This window comes from Quercus lobata, chromosome 8 (assembly GCF_001633185.2).
Source record: "Quercus lobata isolate SW786 chromosome 8, ValleyOak3.0 Primary Assembly, whole genome shotgun sequence".
NCBI lineage: Eukaryota > Viridiplantae > Streptophyta > Magnoliopsida > Fagales > Fagaceae > Quercus > Quercus lobata.
Genome location: NC_044911.1, coordinates 60,238,318 through 60,254,400, shown reverse-complemented (window position 1 = coordinate 60,254,400; position 16,083 = coordinate 60,238,318). Strand labels below are relative to the sequence as shown.

At 35.4% G+C, this 16,083-nt stretch overlaps 2 protein-coding genes across 5 annotated transcripts; one reads left to right on the top strand and one right to left on the bottom strand.

Annotated features, from left to right (window-relative positions):
* Positions 1-1,031: 1,031 nt before the first annotated feature.
* LOC115954878 (peptidyl-prolyl cis-trans isomerase FKBP20-1-like) lies at positions 1,032-4,115 on the top strand. 4 transcript variants are annotated; one of them, XM_031072849.1, is made up of 6 exons: positions 1,032-1,146; positions 2,207-2,482; positions 2,614-2,747; positions 2,830-2,909; positions 3,495-3,587; positions 3,722-4,115. In XM_031072849.1, exons 2-6 carry the CDS (start codon positions 2,374-2,376, stop codon positions 3,870-3,872), a joined length of 567 nt encoding a protein of 188 aa, XP_030928709.1. In that variant the 5' UTR covers positions 1,032-1,146; positions 2,207-2,373; the 3' UTR covers positions 3,873-4,115. The 4 variants fall into 4 exon arrangements, with proteins under 4 accessions (XP_030928709.1, XP_030928708.1, XP_030928707.1 ...); XM_031072848.1 differs by having other exon boundaries at positions 2,201-2,482; XM_031072847.1 differs by having other exon boundaries at positions 1,033-1,146; positions 2,365-2,482.
* Positions 4,116-5,433: 1,318 nt separating this feature from the next.
* On the bottom strand, positions 5,434-11,414 carry LOC115954916 (E3 ubiquitin-protein ligase SDIR1-like). Its single transcript, XM_031072917.1, has 9 exons — positions 11,212-11,414; positions 9,724-9,898; positions 9,527-9,581; positions 9,381-9,433; positions 8,833-9,061; positions 8,564-8,678; positions 8,126-8,171; positions 6,587-6,709; positions 5,434-5,959 (listed from the first exon to the last, which is right to left on the bottom strand). The coding sequence occupies exons 2-9, from the start codon at positions 9,799-9,801 to the stop codon at positions 5,834-5,836; spliced, it is 825 nt and encodes a 274-aa protein (XP_030928777.1). The 5' UTR covers positions 9,802-9,898; positions 11,212-11,414; the 3' UTR covers positions 5,434-5,833.
* Between the last annotated feature and the right edge of the window lie 4,669 nt (positions 11,415-16,083).

Sequence of the window (16,083 nt, the reverse complement as noted above, 5' to 3'; positions counted from 1 at the left end):
TGTTCACAGACACATTTTTATATTTGATCCTAACACGTTATCAAACACTTTGGGTGCGTTTGAATCGACTTCAAACGATTTTCGGAAATCAATTTCCGGAAAATGGAGCGTTTGGCTGTGACGGAAAATATTATTTTCCGGAAATCCTTTTCCTGTTGACCGAAATTTGAAGCCTTGACCACGGAAATTAGAATCTGCCTTCATTTTCACTTCATTTCATTTCCGGAAAGAGAGAGAGAGAGAGAGAGAGAGAGAGAGAGAGAGAGAGAGAAGAGAGAGCCCAGATCAGAGAGAGAGAGGGACAATCGCGCCGACGAGCGCACCGCGCCGACGAGCGGCGCGGTGGACGATCGCGATCGTCGATCGAGCCACGCGATCGACGAGCACAGACAAGCGCGCTCGTCTCTCGTCGATCGACGAGCGCGCTTGTCTCTCGTCGATCGATGATCGCGATGGACGAGCGGCGCTCGTCGATCGACGATCGCGATGGACGAGCGCGCTCGTCGATCGACGAGCGCCGCTCGTCGGACGCTCGTCGGACGAGCGTTTCGCCGGATTTGATGTATTTTTGGTAAACTGATTAAACGAACCAAACACCAAAATTAATTTTCCGTAAAATGAATTTTGTGACAGCCAAAACACATGAAAACGTTTTCCTTTCCGGAAAATAGCATTTTCGGAAAATAGCATATTTTCCGGAAATGATTTTACGCGAACCAAACACAGCCTTTATCTTAACAGAATGTTGTGAAATCTCATGTTTGCAAGCTTGTTCACATACGCGTTATCATACATGAGAAGATGGGCTTGTTTAGCTAAACAAAGTTACAGACTGAACGTAAACAGGCATTTCTTAAGCAGCCCTAGTCCGGAATATATCCCATGTATAGATGGTCTAAAACTCACCGTTTTGAAGTCCAGTAGATAACATCCCACACGCGCAAACGTTAGCGCGTGCACTTCACGCACCCCCAAATTTCACACACAGAATAAAAAGGCCACCATGGTTGCCTTGTAGCGAGAACTTTGCTTTTACACTCCTATGGCCACCGAATCTCTCCGAAACTCGCCGAAATATTCAACTTCAAAACCGATTGCCGATTCGTCCGTACTAAAGCTCTGTGAAGCCCTAGATTCTCTTTTTCTGTATGTTTCTGCTCTGATTTTTATTTTTATTTTTTCGTTAAATTTAGTTGATGAATCCAAGAAAGATATGATTTTGGGAACTGGGTTTTTTGATTTTTTGGTGGGTTTGTTTTGTTTTGTTAATACTGTTTTAGTGCATTTGACTAACTAATCTTTTTACCAAAACAACATTTTCTAGAGCTTGCATGGTTACCGAGTAACTAGGAAGCAGGGAATTGTAGTATAAATGGAATTATTTATCTGGTTTGTGCTGTGAGGATACTGTGATATAGCATATATCTGAAATTTGTAATGTGGACATCATTATCTTTAGGGTGGTAGATATTGTGCTATATTTTCATAGCTCAAATAGTAAAAGTCTGTTGTCATGGAATAAAATATCTGGGTTCGAACCCCGCCTACACACACACACACACCAAAAAAAAAAACCAATTGGTGTCTTGATCTGATGATGAGAAGCAATCATCATGGGACGGATGTCATTGGTTGAAATTATATAGTATATATGAGAAAAGAAGAAGAAGATTGCATGTACCCCCTCCTTTTTACATAAATAATTTGACTTGTTAGAGACTGAGATACAAGGGTAGTATTGGCTGTTGTACTAAATATGAGTGGTTAAGGGAATGGATTAGGCAGATTCGCATAATACCTCAATCTTATCAGTCATGTTCTTTCTTGTTGGGGGTAATGTTGAAATACTTTCCTTGGGCTTAGGATTTAGTAAGTGAAAAAGGTCCAGACTCTTTCTAGTTGTTTCATTTGTCCAAGTTTATGCATGGATAACAACCTACTGTAGACATACTTTGTAGGATCAGCGTGTTCTTGTAGTTGTACTTACTTTGTTTCATTTTTTATCAATATCTATATTCAAACTTAAAGTTATGAAATGAGAACCTTTTTTCTTTCAATGATTGCGTATCATTTATTACATCATTGAAAGCCGTCTTCAATGGTAACCCGCATCTTAGTTTGGATTTGTATTTGATATCAAGATGCTTTCTTTGGTCCTTATTCATCCTTCTCATAATTTAAGTTTATAACATCTGTTTAGTGATAGTTTATCAGTGTGGTAGCACCATGCAAATCATACTAACAGCCTGAGGCTCTGAGCATTCCTTGGTCTAGTATCTGGAAAGATTTAAAGTCTTGGTAGCATTCAGCTTTTCCTATGTCTTGATCACTTGATGTGACTTCTGCCTAACGGGACATTGACAGTTTGGAGCCATGGGTGATGCTATTGATTTAACTGGGGATGGAGGTGTTCTTAAGACAATTGTAAGGCAAGCCAAAGCTAATGCCATTGCTCCAAAGGATGACCTTCCTCTTGTTGATGGTATGTTCTTTTTTCTAATATTTACTCCCTGTTGGTATTTGTGACAAAAATGTCTAAATTACTAAGTATAAAAGTGTTTGGAAGTTAAAATAAGTCTATGATCATCACAATATGGTTTTTGTGTTGAGCAGTTCATTACGAAGGCGTTCTTGCTGAAAATGGTGAAGTTTTCGATACTACACGGGAGGATAATACTGTGTTCTCTTTCGAGGTTGGAAAGGGCACTGTAATCAAGGCTTGGGACATTGCATTGAAAACCATGAAGGTCAGAATTTGCGACTCTTGATGGAATTCATTTGAACATATAGGTTCAAGTTTTTATTATATATTTGATGTTTGATTTGCAGGTTGGGGAAGTTGCAAAAATCACTTGCATGCCAGAATATGCCTATGGAAGTGCAGGTTCTCCGCCAGATATCCCACCAAAGTAATCCCATTGTACTTTTATCTTACAAAATTGCTTAGAAACACAATTAAAGAGCTGGTAGCTATGTGAAATTACATGCATTAAATTTTCCAGAAACACCACTGAAGTGTATCTAGCAAGCTTGAGAGTCATCCTACCCAGGGGATGGAGCATGGGTCCTCACAAGGACTTATATTACCAAGCAAAAAAGAAATAAAATTATAACTGACTTTGTTGGGGACCTTGAACAAACCTTTTCCTTGAACAATTTGAACTGATCATCCAACAAATTTTCAGAGGGAAAACTTCCAGAAGACAAAAGATTGGAAAATGAGTCTTGGTGGTTAGGATTACACAAGTACAACCCTCATATAGCAATGTGCTAGTCTAGCACATTGCTATATGACTGCTAGTGTTGAACTACTTTGTTTGTGATTCTTAACAAAGTCTTCAGAAAAGTTTGCATTTGCGTGATTAATTGCCTTTGGTACTTATCAAAAAAAAAAAAAAAAATTCCTTTGGCTATTGTTGGTTTGTTGCAAGTAGATCGTTTTCCTCCAATTTCAGCGAAATTAATGCACCCACTGTTATCTGTATTTCATGCAGTGCGACACTTATCTTTGAGGTGGAATTAGTGGCCTGCAGGCCACGGAAGGGTTCAAGTTTGGGTAGCGTTTCAGAGGAGAGGGCTAGGCTTGAGTAAGTTATACATTATTATCATTTCCATGTATTATTCTCTAGAAATACAAACCCAGATCATTTTATTTTCCCTGAGATTTACCTATTTTGAGAAATATTTAATTTTCTGTGTTGCTTGTCAAACCTCAAATCAGAGAGCTGAAAAGGCAGAGGGAGCTTGCTGCCACAATCAAAGAAGAAGAGAAGAAGAAGAGAGAAGAAGCTAAAGCTGCTGCTGCTGCCAGAGTTCAAGCCAAGTTAGAATCCAAGAAAGGTCAAGGAAAGGGAAAGGGCAAAGCAAAATAAGGGCATTCACATATTTATTTACATAAAAATGATCTATGATAACTGAATGGATACTTCAAACTTATTTCATGAGTTAAAGACAAGAGTGTACTACTACTATGACAATAGTAACAGTTGAAAGGTGCGCAAGTCTATGCTGGTTTGGAAATCCTGTTGGTTGTGAATGAACCCATTTACAAGCCAGCAGTATTGAATTTCATGGTCAATCAGTGATATAAATAAATAAAATGTTGTCTGATTATTTGCACAATTCTTTGGGATGCATGCAATGGGAATGGTCCTCTTACATTTTTTTTTCCTTTTTAAAAGCGCACGATGCCTTTACATGAACAATCTGATCCAACCGTAGGTAATGGATTGGTTTTCCGCGGGTTGAGAATTTTTAAAAGAGGTTAGATTGGTTTGTAATTTTCTTTTTTTCAAACTGCTGAATCCAAATCAACTTGACCCTTTAAATATGCTATAACTTTATTCTGTATTCTTTTTATCGGTACACATTACAGTATCCACTATAATCCATTCAATAATTTCTCACCTACATCCTACATTACAATCCTTCCAATAACAATGTCATTCTAATTTTACCATTTTCATGCTAGTTCTCACTTAGTCTCTACTTTTGTTAGTCATTACATTTTAGGTCTTAGAATTTCTATTTTGTGAGCTTGATGTATTAGATGTTTGGAGGGAAAATTTTTACTTGTTAATATGATGCATTTGGGACTTTTCTATGTAACTATTAATTGATATAGAAAGTTTAAACACAATATTAGAGACATGATCTAATACTTTTCTTTTTAAATATTAGTTTGAGTAAGTAATTTTCCAACCTAACAAGGTTTGTTTAGATTAAAAATACACCTACCGCCGTGGAGGTGGCCTAATGGTAGGAAGTCTGGAGTCTTCATAGCCCATCAGTATCACTTGCAAATTTGAGGTTGTGGGTTTAAATAAAAAGAAGTGTTATGTTCAAAACTTTTTTCACAACAAATCATAAGTGGTAAGTTGTTATTGGTTATAATTTGAATTTACAACTTAAATTATATTTTTGCCCACTCATAACAACCTATCACTTATGATTTGTTCAAAAAATATTATGGATATAGCATTTCTCTTAAATAAAGAAAAACCCCATTATTATATCGGAGTCCCACGCCATGCATGAGTTTGGTTTAAGTAGAACCTTTTTTTATTATCAAAAATAAATTAAAAATGCACCCAAAATCAAATCAAGGTAGCCTTGCACTTATCTTTCTTGGCCTTTACATGAAAGTATTTCAAGTCCAATTATGTCTTGTATGCATTAATGAAGTTTTGCACAAAAATTGACATCTTAACAATACAAACCACAGTGGTTACCAATGCTTTGCAACACATAAGTGGAATAATTTATTTATTTTGTTTATAATTTGATAGTTGGAGGGGGAGGAGGAGGGGGGCATATTTGAATCCTAAACAACTCGGTTGGAAACATTAGGGGGGTGTTTGGTACATGCACTTAAACAACAATTTTCAGTTTTTAAACAACATTACATATATTTTCACTCACATGTACTTCAAAAAAATACAAACAACATTACTAGAACAACATTACCAAATGGACCCCTAATTGTGACAAATTGATAGTTGAGCTACTAAGCTCTTGGCCATATAAGTGGAATAACAAAAACAAACGTCCCCACCACCCCCCCAAACCACAAAAGAAATTAGGCCCTATTCCAAGTAATTTTAAAACAGATCTAATTCCAATTGGATCCTCCAAGAATAAAACAAAGACTTGTAATGTGACTGATGACACAGTTTTCTAATGGTGCCTACGTCAAATGATAATTACACCAATGCTGCCATTACTTACAAAATGGACCTATTATTTTGACAGATCCAGTTAGATCCACGGCATATTAACATGGGTGAATGTATCTCAAAGCATCATGAATCCACGTCTAGGACAGTGCTGGTACTTAAACAATGTAAGAAGCATCCATACCACCTTGTCCATTCTCCTGCCACCCAGATCCTGCTCTGTATTTACAAACAGGGCATGTTCCCTGTTGTCGCAGCCAAGGGTCGATGCAGTTAGCATGAAACTGCAAGACGATAAAATATATTAGGATTGCAATAATAATTACGCTGACTTACGTCATTCAAAATAACCACCTAGTATAACATACTGAACGTGAGGAAATACTATCTATGCTAATAAAAGGCTCTTCCACAAATCGGAGTCATATCGAGATGAATCTAAGCAACACAGTTTTCAGTATGTCTCCAAAAAGGGATTTCCACCAGTCCAATTAGTTAGTGTATCACAAAATTTAAACTTTTATAAAGGAGTTATGGGATTCTGTTCTTCACTTGGAAGCTATTGACATAAACTTGGAGAATTGAGCTTCTATCACCTTATGCTGCAGGATGGGATATATTAGTTGTTCATGTGAAATGACAGAGTGCTATGACTGTCATAGTAATAGAATATATGAGACGCACAACCAGTGTATTCTGACTGTAACTTTTGAGTCTTTGACACAGATGAGCATACCCATTGTAGAACAGGTTTCCCATAAACATACAGATTATAAGTTTGAAGCAATCTATTTTAACAAATGCCCAATTTTAATAAAAAAATAATTAAAAATTTCAAAGATTTGCTAAGACACTACAGATGAGGAACCGTAGTGTCTTAGCAAATCATTCAGTGCAAGAAAACGAGGAACCTGATGCAAGCATGGCAAGCTACGGATGAGCTCTCCCACATTAACTTGCTCCAAGCAAACACTGCAAGTCAGTTCATCATCTGATGCCTTTGTGCTCCCAACTGCATGGGCATTGTCTTGCTTCTGTTCAAGAGAAGTAAAAACAGACGTCATCTATTCATCATCATCATTATCCCAAAAAAATAGATGTTCTGTAGAATGTAAAATGAAAACCTCTGACACAAAAGGAATGCAAAATTCATTCACATGGGGAAAAGTGTATCATGTTTAAATAATATAAGCAAACAAAGACTATCTCTATTCTTGTATGTTACAACAGTTCAAATTCATACATTGATCTCTAACTATCAGCCTCCAATGTGAACAACTTAATAATACTCATTACTTATATTATTTGTTGTGGGTTTTTTTTTTTTGGGGGGGGGGGGGGGAAGCACTTTCCACCTTGATCTTTGCAATTATATATATACTATGAAACACGGGTGCATTTCCGAATTTAGGTGTGGGTGCGGGACTCAGCAAATCTTGAAAAAGTAGGGTGCGGGTGCGGCGATTAAAAAATTATTAAAATATTTTTATTTTTATTTGCTATATATTTTTACTATTAAAATATTCTTAAAAAACACATTACTATGGCCTTGGTTCACAAAACAAAGAAAGAAGAAGGCAAGAAACACAAAACAAAAAAGAAAACACAAAAGAAGCAACAAATATTCAGAATAAAATTGAGGAAGGACAGATTTAGGATGTTTGGGCCTCATTCAAAGCTGATTTTGGCTGTTCCGGCATGATTCAAGGCAGATTTCGGCCTTTTTTGGCCATTTCGGCATTTTCAGTCAGTTTCGACTGCCGGTCGATACGATCTGATTCGGCTGATACAACTCAATTCTGGTCAAATCAGCCCGAATCGGCCCGGATCAAAGCCGAGTCGGCACGAATCAGAGCCAAGTTGGCGCAAATTCAAAAAAAAATCAAACGCAGCACAAATGCAAGGGTGTCGAACACCGCACCCCGCGTCGGACTCCAATGCGGCACCCTCCCAGCCACGTCAGTGCTTCATAGCATATAAAATACAATTCAAAATTGTAAGCAAGGCATGCCAAAGAATAGCATGATTTGTAGACAATCCCTTGCACTCAACAAATTTCACACACAAGGGCAAAAAAAAGGGGGGGGGGGGGTGCTAAAAAAGTACACGTGTGCACAGTCATTCCTATGTTTACAAGGAGGCACAAAAGTTAGGCCTGATCAGACAGTAGATTTTTTAATATAGGGTCATGTTAACGGGTGCCCTTATGGCAATTGTTAATAAACCATTTTAGTAAAGTTTTAACACCACGTTCATGGAAAATATAAAAAGCTCTCAAAAAATTAACTGTTTTTTTCTTTTTCCATAAAAAGTCTCTCAAAATATTTCCTAAACCAATGCCCTTAGGCTTAGGGCATCTATTTACTTTTCCCTTTAATATATACCACAAGTCATGCAAGCAAGCAGTACTACAAAAGAGTGTGGGAAAAAAGGTTTAATATAGTAAATACCTCAGCAGATGCAGAAGACGAGGCCGGTTGCATCAATTGACCACCACTGTATTCAAAACATTGGAAGATAAATGGATCACAAACCCAGATATAAATATAGTACATCCATTATTTTTTTTTTTAAGAAAAAAAAAAAAAAAAAAAACCTAATTTAAAAGTAATCAAAACAGCTATAGGAAAACTCTAGGGGTTGCCAAAGGCCAGAAACAATATTTACATTTTATTTTTATTTTTTTTAAATTTGGTAATTAGCCGCACAACCAATGGAACTTGAAACCATGACCTCACCCTCTAGCTTTCTCTTACAAGGGGAGGAGGTACTCTTTGAGCTAAGCTCATAGAGGAAACTATATTTTATTTTTTATTCAGTAATCAACACTTCTAATCAACATTTACTCCAACCAAATCCAAATATTATATTCAACCAGAAGAACATACTTTTGAGGAGCTGCAACCTTGTACTTATGGACTGGAAGGGCATTTATCTCCTCATCACTCATAGAAGAGAGAGCGGGCACATTATCAGCATCCAGTGCTCTCAAAGTTTCATAATCTGAAATGCAATACCAAATAGCTCAAAATAATATCTAAAATAAAATAAAATCACATGTTATATAGCTTTGGCCGTCAATGGTATAATTTCAATTTATAAGCTTTAAAATACATAATCAATAATAGAATACACAACCAAAACATAACTACCAGACCTAGATCATCGAATTCCCTGTCAAGAAGTGCAAGCTGAAGTCTGAGTCCTTGTAAACGCCCTCTTGTTGCAAGTGCTATGGATGGAGGCATATGCAACCGTAGTTCAGTATGACCAAGTAGCCCACTGGCTGCCGCAGCATGAGATTGGGCCTGAGCTTGAAGTTGCTGACAAGTTGCATACATCCTCAGCGTTGTGGCCATCAAGAACACACCAAGCACTAGCCAAAGCTACTCACAAGAGGGGCCAATAAGTCACTTATGGAAAAAATTTAAAATCTCAAGATCATATACTATCAGTTTGTTTGGATACCGCTTATTGTTGAAAACTGAAAACACTATAGCAAAATAATTTTTAAATGTGTGAATAGTACTATAGGACCCAGTTTTAATAAAAATTTTGTTGAAAAAAATACTTGTGGGTCCCGTGAACAGTGCACATGACCCACTCATTTAGACGCAAACACAGCTGAATACTACTTTCAGCTCTATCCAAACGTAGGCTATAAAGAAAAAATTCTCAACATAGAAAATCAGTACAAGAACATACCAGAAAGTTAGGCGACATCTGGTGTGAGTTAAGTATCATGAATAGCAAGAGAACTGACACACATTAACAAGTAATGTGTAGATGAGAAACGCAATTTTTGACATTACGTATCAATTAACAAAATAAATAAAATTGACAGTAAATACCTGTGACGAGAAACGCTAGTGAGTTGGAATTAACAGAACGCGCCGTATGAACCCGCTGATGGAGGGCAGAATCAATATCAAAAACTTATTGATTAATGATTCAGAATCGGAAATAGATATATAAGATAAAAATATCCAACCAAAGATTTGGGTACAACAGTAAACTCGATCCAATGCATAAATAACAATAAACATACCATTGCACGCCGCTCAGGTATAAATCCTGGAAATCCAGTTTCTATATCTCCTCTTGTCCCTCGGAAAACAAAGCTCATGGCTGTAGAAGTTTACGAGAGCTTCACTGGAGTATAGAGTGACTGCTTCACAGGCTCACTGAAATATATAAAGCACCTAAAAAATAGTCTTTTTAATCTGCAAAATCCAAATCCACACATATTAATGCAATATAAGTAATGCATGCTAAAAGAGAAGAGGTTAAATGCAATCAATACACTAACAAGTGATCATAAACATATTAACAAATTAGACACCCAATGTGTATGACTATGGTCCATGCAAACGACCAATAGATCTATAGAGAACCAAATTAATGTTCAAATGATAAACCTTCAAACATCTACGACAACAACAACAACAACAACAACAACACCACCACCCAAAACCTTAGTCCCAAAACTATGAGGTCTGCAATGGATAAACAGTCAAACATCTACTGAAGAAAATTCAATAGCACGTAAACAAACCCAACAAGGGTTCATCCCCCCCCCCCCCCCCAAACAAAAAAAAATTGAGACTAAGGCTTGGTTGTTTTGTTGTTGTTATTGTTGTCTCTTGACTAAAAAAAAAGAAAGGAAAAAGATAATGTTGGGTAATGACTCTTAATGATTTCTTAAATACTATATTACAAACCAAGTCACACCTCCATAAGACTAAGAAAGTTTATATTATAAAGCCAAAAGTGCTCAAGTTTTCAACAACTATAGGATTACACACACCATCAAGGTATTAAAATGAAATAACTTATCCAAAATAAAAAATAAAAATACTAAATTCACAACATTGACATAATAACAACCTATAACCACAAATGGGACATCGTGTAAAATGTGAGTCATTTACACAACAGAGAAAGAGTATAGAATCAGCCTTAGCAATTAATATCATTCTTCCAATGTTTTTAGCCAGCCAGCCATCCACTCCCTCAAATGGGTGCATTGCATTCAGAACCATTAATTTGGAAGCATATTCACATAAGCATATTTAGCCTAATAAGCAATGCCTAAGTCACATGGAATTCACACAGAAAATAATTCTAAAATTTTCTTATTCTTTTTTATTTTATATAATAAGAAAATCCTGTTACTTCTACAAATTCTTTCACTCTCTAACACAACAACCAGAGCAACCAAAAACAAAAACAAAAACAAAAACAAAAACCCAAAACCCAGTTAAGATATAATTCCAACATTACAAATTAAAAACAAAAATATGTTACATTTCAGTCATAGAATTTGAGATAAACCAAAACCCTAATCCCAAAACAACATTCCAAAATTACCCACTAAAAAAGAGTCAGCAATCAGTCTCATAACATAGAAAACACACATTATCACATATATATATAATACTAACAAAGCTTAGTGATCTTTCATCATGAAAAGAAACGAAAAGTGATCTAAAAGCAAAGAGAGATTGACAAAAAAGAAAGTAGATTCCAAACTTACAGAGTCAGATCTAAAAAAGGTTTCTCTATCTATGAATTTGGACACAGCCCGTTTCGATCAAATGCAACGCTTTTTTCGATCTCCGTTGAATGGGAACGGACTGAGTTGAATCGGAGAGATTCTCCGAGTCGGACGCGCTCTGTTCTGTGTGTCAAAAGCCAAGTTTTTTTTTTTTTCTTCTGCTTCTCTAGTGTGTGCTTTTTGTCGGAGATGTTTGGTTTTCCTTAATTGGATCAAAACATCGTACGATGTCGTATTAGGATTGGGTAAGACTTACGTGTCGGCATGTCCTTCAACTTGAAACTCATTTTAGATTCTGCCCAAGTTTGTGTTGTTTTGTTGTTGATTTTTATTTTTTTTATGATTTCAGCCAACGTAAAAACTTTGTTCAACCCACATAGAAAGCCACGGTTTCTAATTTAAAATAACTAGTCCCTAACCCATGCAATGCACGGGCTAGTTAAATAAAAAGATAATAAATCAATCACATGGTAAAAAAAAAAAATTAAAAGAACTAATAAGAGACTAATTTGTTCATCAAGTAATCAATCTAAGTAGCATTATAGCTCATGTACAAAACCCCATAGTAACAATCGGAAATTAAGCGAAAATTGAAATTAGTAAATATATCTTTGACTAAAAATATCAAAACAGGAAAGAGGACAACAAAAATCAAATAATAAGTCATAGATTAAAACCCAAATTGCCCAACAAAAACAATGAAATTTCCCATTTTTTAATCTAATGAAAGCAAACCTAGATTATAAATCAATCAGGATTGCCCAAATTTTGATCGCATAAACACAATAAACCTAAAAACAAACCCTAGAATATGAAACTAAGATCAAAAATGAAAAAACAGAAGGTAAATAATAGAAAGATTCAAAGAGAGAGAGTAGAAACATTGTGGATTTGAAATTTGCTCCACTACCTTCTTGTCTAATAACCCAGATATCAAGCCAAATAAACAAAAATAAAAAACAAAATAGAATAGAACAGAACATGAAACTGAAACTTACCGACAACTTTGTGGAACCGGAAGATGGAGGGAGATCGGTCTAACAGTAGTGAAGAGGCCTTCCTCAGGTTTCTCTCTCCAACACTCTCCGTATCTTATCGGATTTCTCTGTATTTCACGGTCACAAAAGCTCTCTATTCTTTATATTTCTCTCTCTATTAGTTTTTTTATTTAATATAGAGAAGTAGAGCATCGGGTTTAGGGTTTAGAAAATTTTTAATATAGAGAAGTAGAGCACCGGTATTAGGGTTTAGAAAAGTTTTATTATTATTATTTTAATATTATGCTGACGTGGAAAATTGTAGAAGCTTCAAAAGTTTCGGTTTTATATATATATAGATTAATTAGCTTTTAAAAAAATATTATACTAGCATAATCTTATATCTGTGAATAATTATTAAATATGACAATGGGTTGAGATGAGATCAAATCAAAGGTGTTTCATCCTTATCTTATTACAAAGAGAAACCTTTATCGATCAAAACAAAACAAGTAGCTATTGGAATAAATTATATTACTATTCCTAATAAAATGGAAATAAACCAAAAATGAGAGGAACAATCATGAGAGTATTAAAAGAGAGAAGATAAAAGTTTAAAATACTAGTAATCTTCTAGAATATATACAATAAATTTAATTTGAAATATGACATTTATAAAAATATATATTACATTAAATATATAAATCATTCAACCTCTACTCCCATTACTTATTCAAGACAGAAAAAACTGAAATGGGACAAAATGGGACATGGAATTTTTTCCATCCCCATCAATGACAAACAAAATCTTACTAAAGTCATATTTTTGTATTTAGGACTCCTTTTGTATACATAGAAACGGAAATATTTTATTTGGAATTACCTTTTCTTGCATTTTGATTATGAACTTATGATCTAAAAAAAACATTATTTGTCATTTCACTTACATATTAAGTCATTTGTATTTTTTGATTTTAGGTATGGAAAAAACTTTGATCAATGGAACTTGATGTATTTGCTCTTTCTATATAAATAAATTCCCCCTCTCTACCCAAAAAAAAACTTTGATCAATGGAACACTAAGAACATTCCCATCCAAAAATTATATCATATTCTATTTTACCATCTCAAAAAACTAAGAGTTGAAACTTCAAACCATCTCAAAAAGCTACTTTATTAATTATATCGTACTATTTTACAATACACCCAACATCCCAATTTTTATTTTACAATACAACACATTAAAATAATATTTTTACACAATAAAATAATATATCTCTCACCATCGTGAACAAACTCAAATCCCAGCATAACCACCATCCAAACCCAACCACCCCACCATTTACTAATCATCAACAACACAACCTGCCACCGCGGGAATCAACAACACAACCTGCCACCACCACCATTAACAACACCATTGCTACACCACCTACCACCCTAGCAAAATCGCAACAAAAAATCCATACCAAACTCACCCAAATCAACCAAGTAAATCACAACAAATCTAAAACCCAAACCCAAACAAAACCCAAAAACCAAACTCCACACCACCACCATTGAAACCACCACCAGAATAAGTCTTTCTGCAAAGAATTGCTTCAAAGTTCAAAGTTCAAAGCATGAGAAAGAAGAGCTTTAAGACCCACTCCCACCACGCCGCCGCCACCCACTGACCCAAAATCCACTCCCACACAAATCAAAATCTCACTACCCACTACCACCAAATACCCATATCCATTGCCACCACCGTGCCAAATCACAGATCAATCCACGCCACAAACCCACTCCGCCACCACAGACCATCGACCCAGACCCACTCTGCCACCACTGCCACACAACCTATGCCGCAGCCATAGAGAAGACGACGTCGTATTGGAGGACCCACGCCTACCTCTACCACTACCACCAACACACGGAGTTTTGGGTTTGAGGAGAGGAGAGAGTAGCTAGAGAACAAAACAAGAGAGAGAAGAGAAGATAGAAAGAAAATAAAATATTATTTAAACTTATAGCAACTTGCTACAATGCCATCATAAAAGTAGGATGGCACTGTAGTAGAATTGTAAATTTTTTTACAATTCTAAGGTGTTACAATTTCGGATGGTGGAGGTTTTTAAGAGACAAATACTAAATAAATGCAACATATGGCATTTACCATTCCTATTGTAAATGCTCTAAGAGCATCCGCAGCCCAAATGTTATATGGCATATGTTAAGATATTTTAACATTTCAGCCTCCAAATGTTGCTCCAGCCGAACTTGTAAAATGTGCCAATTGTAAAAAATTTTACAATACTGCTACAGTACCATCTTATTTCTAAAATGGTATTGTAGCAACATTGTATAATTATAAATTATTATTATATTATCTTGTTCTTCTCTCTCTTCCTTTTCTCTCTTTCTTTCTGCTCTTTCTTCTTCTTGCTCTCTGATTCTTCTCATTACCTTCACTCTACGGAAACTCTTTGATTCTTCTCATTTCCTTCTCCAGCAACTCTCTAGATCGGCATGGTGGGTTTCTAGATCGGCGGGGTTGAGTTGGAGATCGGCGATGGTGGGTCAACAAAATCAACTTCCTTCAAGCTTCCCAGCAGCGAATCCGCTTCCTTCAAGCTTCGGTAGTGGTGGGTCTGGTTTTTGACTGTGGGTTGCTATTTTTATTTTTTTTTGGTGGTCGTGGTGTTGATGGTTGAAGAGGGCAGTAGGTGCAGCGGCGTGGGTCTAATCTTTTCTCTAGGTTTTTTTTTTTTTTTTTTGGTGTTGACAGTAGATTATGGGTTGCCGGTGGTGGTGGTGTCAGGTGTGTGTAGTCTTTTTTCTTGGTTTTTTTTTTTTTTTTTTTTGGTGTTGACAGTAGATTATGGGTTGCCGGTGGTGGTGGTGTCAGGTGTGTGTAGTGTAGTGGTGGTGGTGATTGTGGTTCTTGAACAAAAAGAAAGAGAGAGACAAAAATAATGTGTTGTATTGTATGACGGTGATTGTGGGATATATTATTTTATTGTGTAGAAATATTATTTTAATGAATAGAATAGGAAAATAAAAATTGGGATGCTGGGAGTATTGTAAAATTATATTGTATAATTGATAAAGTGGCTTTTTGGGATGGTAAAATAAGATGAGATGAGATTTCTGGCTGTGGATGCTCTAACAGATTGGTTAACAAAAACAATGGGTCTGGGAAAAATGTCTTCCACCTTTAAAACTAATGTTTTGGCTAGTGGTATGATGATTCTTTAATAGTATCTAGTGTTCCTCGAATGTTTTGATATATCATCCGAATAAAAACTTAATAATTCCTTCCTCCCCTAACTAAGACCACAAAAAGTAAAATTTGATTTTAAATTCATCTATTAAAAAAAATGATTTCAAATTAAAAAAGTTTATGGTGTGTTTGGATGATATGATTTGAACATTTAAATTTTGATTTGGGTGATTAAAATCCAAATAACTTGTTTGAGAAGTTTAAAAAATGTCAAGGACTTGGATTTGACAAATCCACCAAAATTTTTAAAAATTTTTTTCTTTGAATACAAATTTTTAAACTTTTAAAATGCTTAGATTTGAAATAACTCCTAAAATCAATGGATTTGAAATCCCTTAATTTCAAATTTATTAATATAAAATCCAAATTCAAATTCAAATCTAAGTTCTCAAACCCAACCTAAGTGTAATATGATAACTCATATATATTGTAGTTGAATTTTTGGTAAAATTGTAAATTACACCATCTAACTTTGTTCAAAATTTAATATATTACTAAAAATGACTTTTTTTTAGAAATTCAAAACATTAAACTACATCGTTTTGAAAGTTGAAATAACTTATTGGAAACTTCTTCAACTAAAGTGGATAGAAATATAACGTTAAGGGT

What these genes read in the sequence shown, in the direction of transcription:
- LOC115954878 (XM_031072849.1), top strand. Translation starts at nt 2,374, where the DNA reads ATGGGTGATGCTATTGATTTAACTGGGGATGGAGGTGTTCTTAAGACA. An exon ending in TGACCTTCCTCTTGTTGATG is followed by an intron (nt 2,483 to 2,613) that starts GTATGTTCTTTT and finishes TGTGTTGAGCAG; the next exon opens with TTCATTACGAAGGCGTTCTT. An exon ending in TTGCATTGAAAACCATGAAG is followed by an intron (nt 2,748 to 2,829) that starts GTCAGAATTTGC and finishes TTTGATTTGCAG; the next exon opens with GTTGGGGAAGTTGCAAAAAT.
- LOC115954916 (XM_031072917.1), bottom strand. Translation starts at nt 9,801, where the DNA reads ATGAGCTTTGTTTTCCGAGGGACAAGAGGAGATATAGAAACTGGATTT. An exon ending in TACCTGAGCGGCGTGCAATG is followed by an intron (nt 9,582 to 9,723) that starts GTATGTTTATTG and finishes GCCCTCCATCAG; the next exon opens with CGGGTTCATACGGCGCGTTC. An exon ending in GCTTGCCATGCTTGCATCAG is followed by an intron (nt 5,960 to 6,586) that starts GTTCCTCGTTTT and finishes ATCGTCTTGCAG; the next exon opens with TTTCATGCTAACTGCATCGA.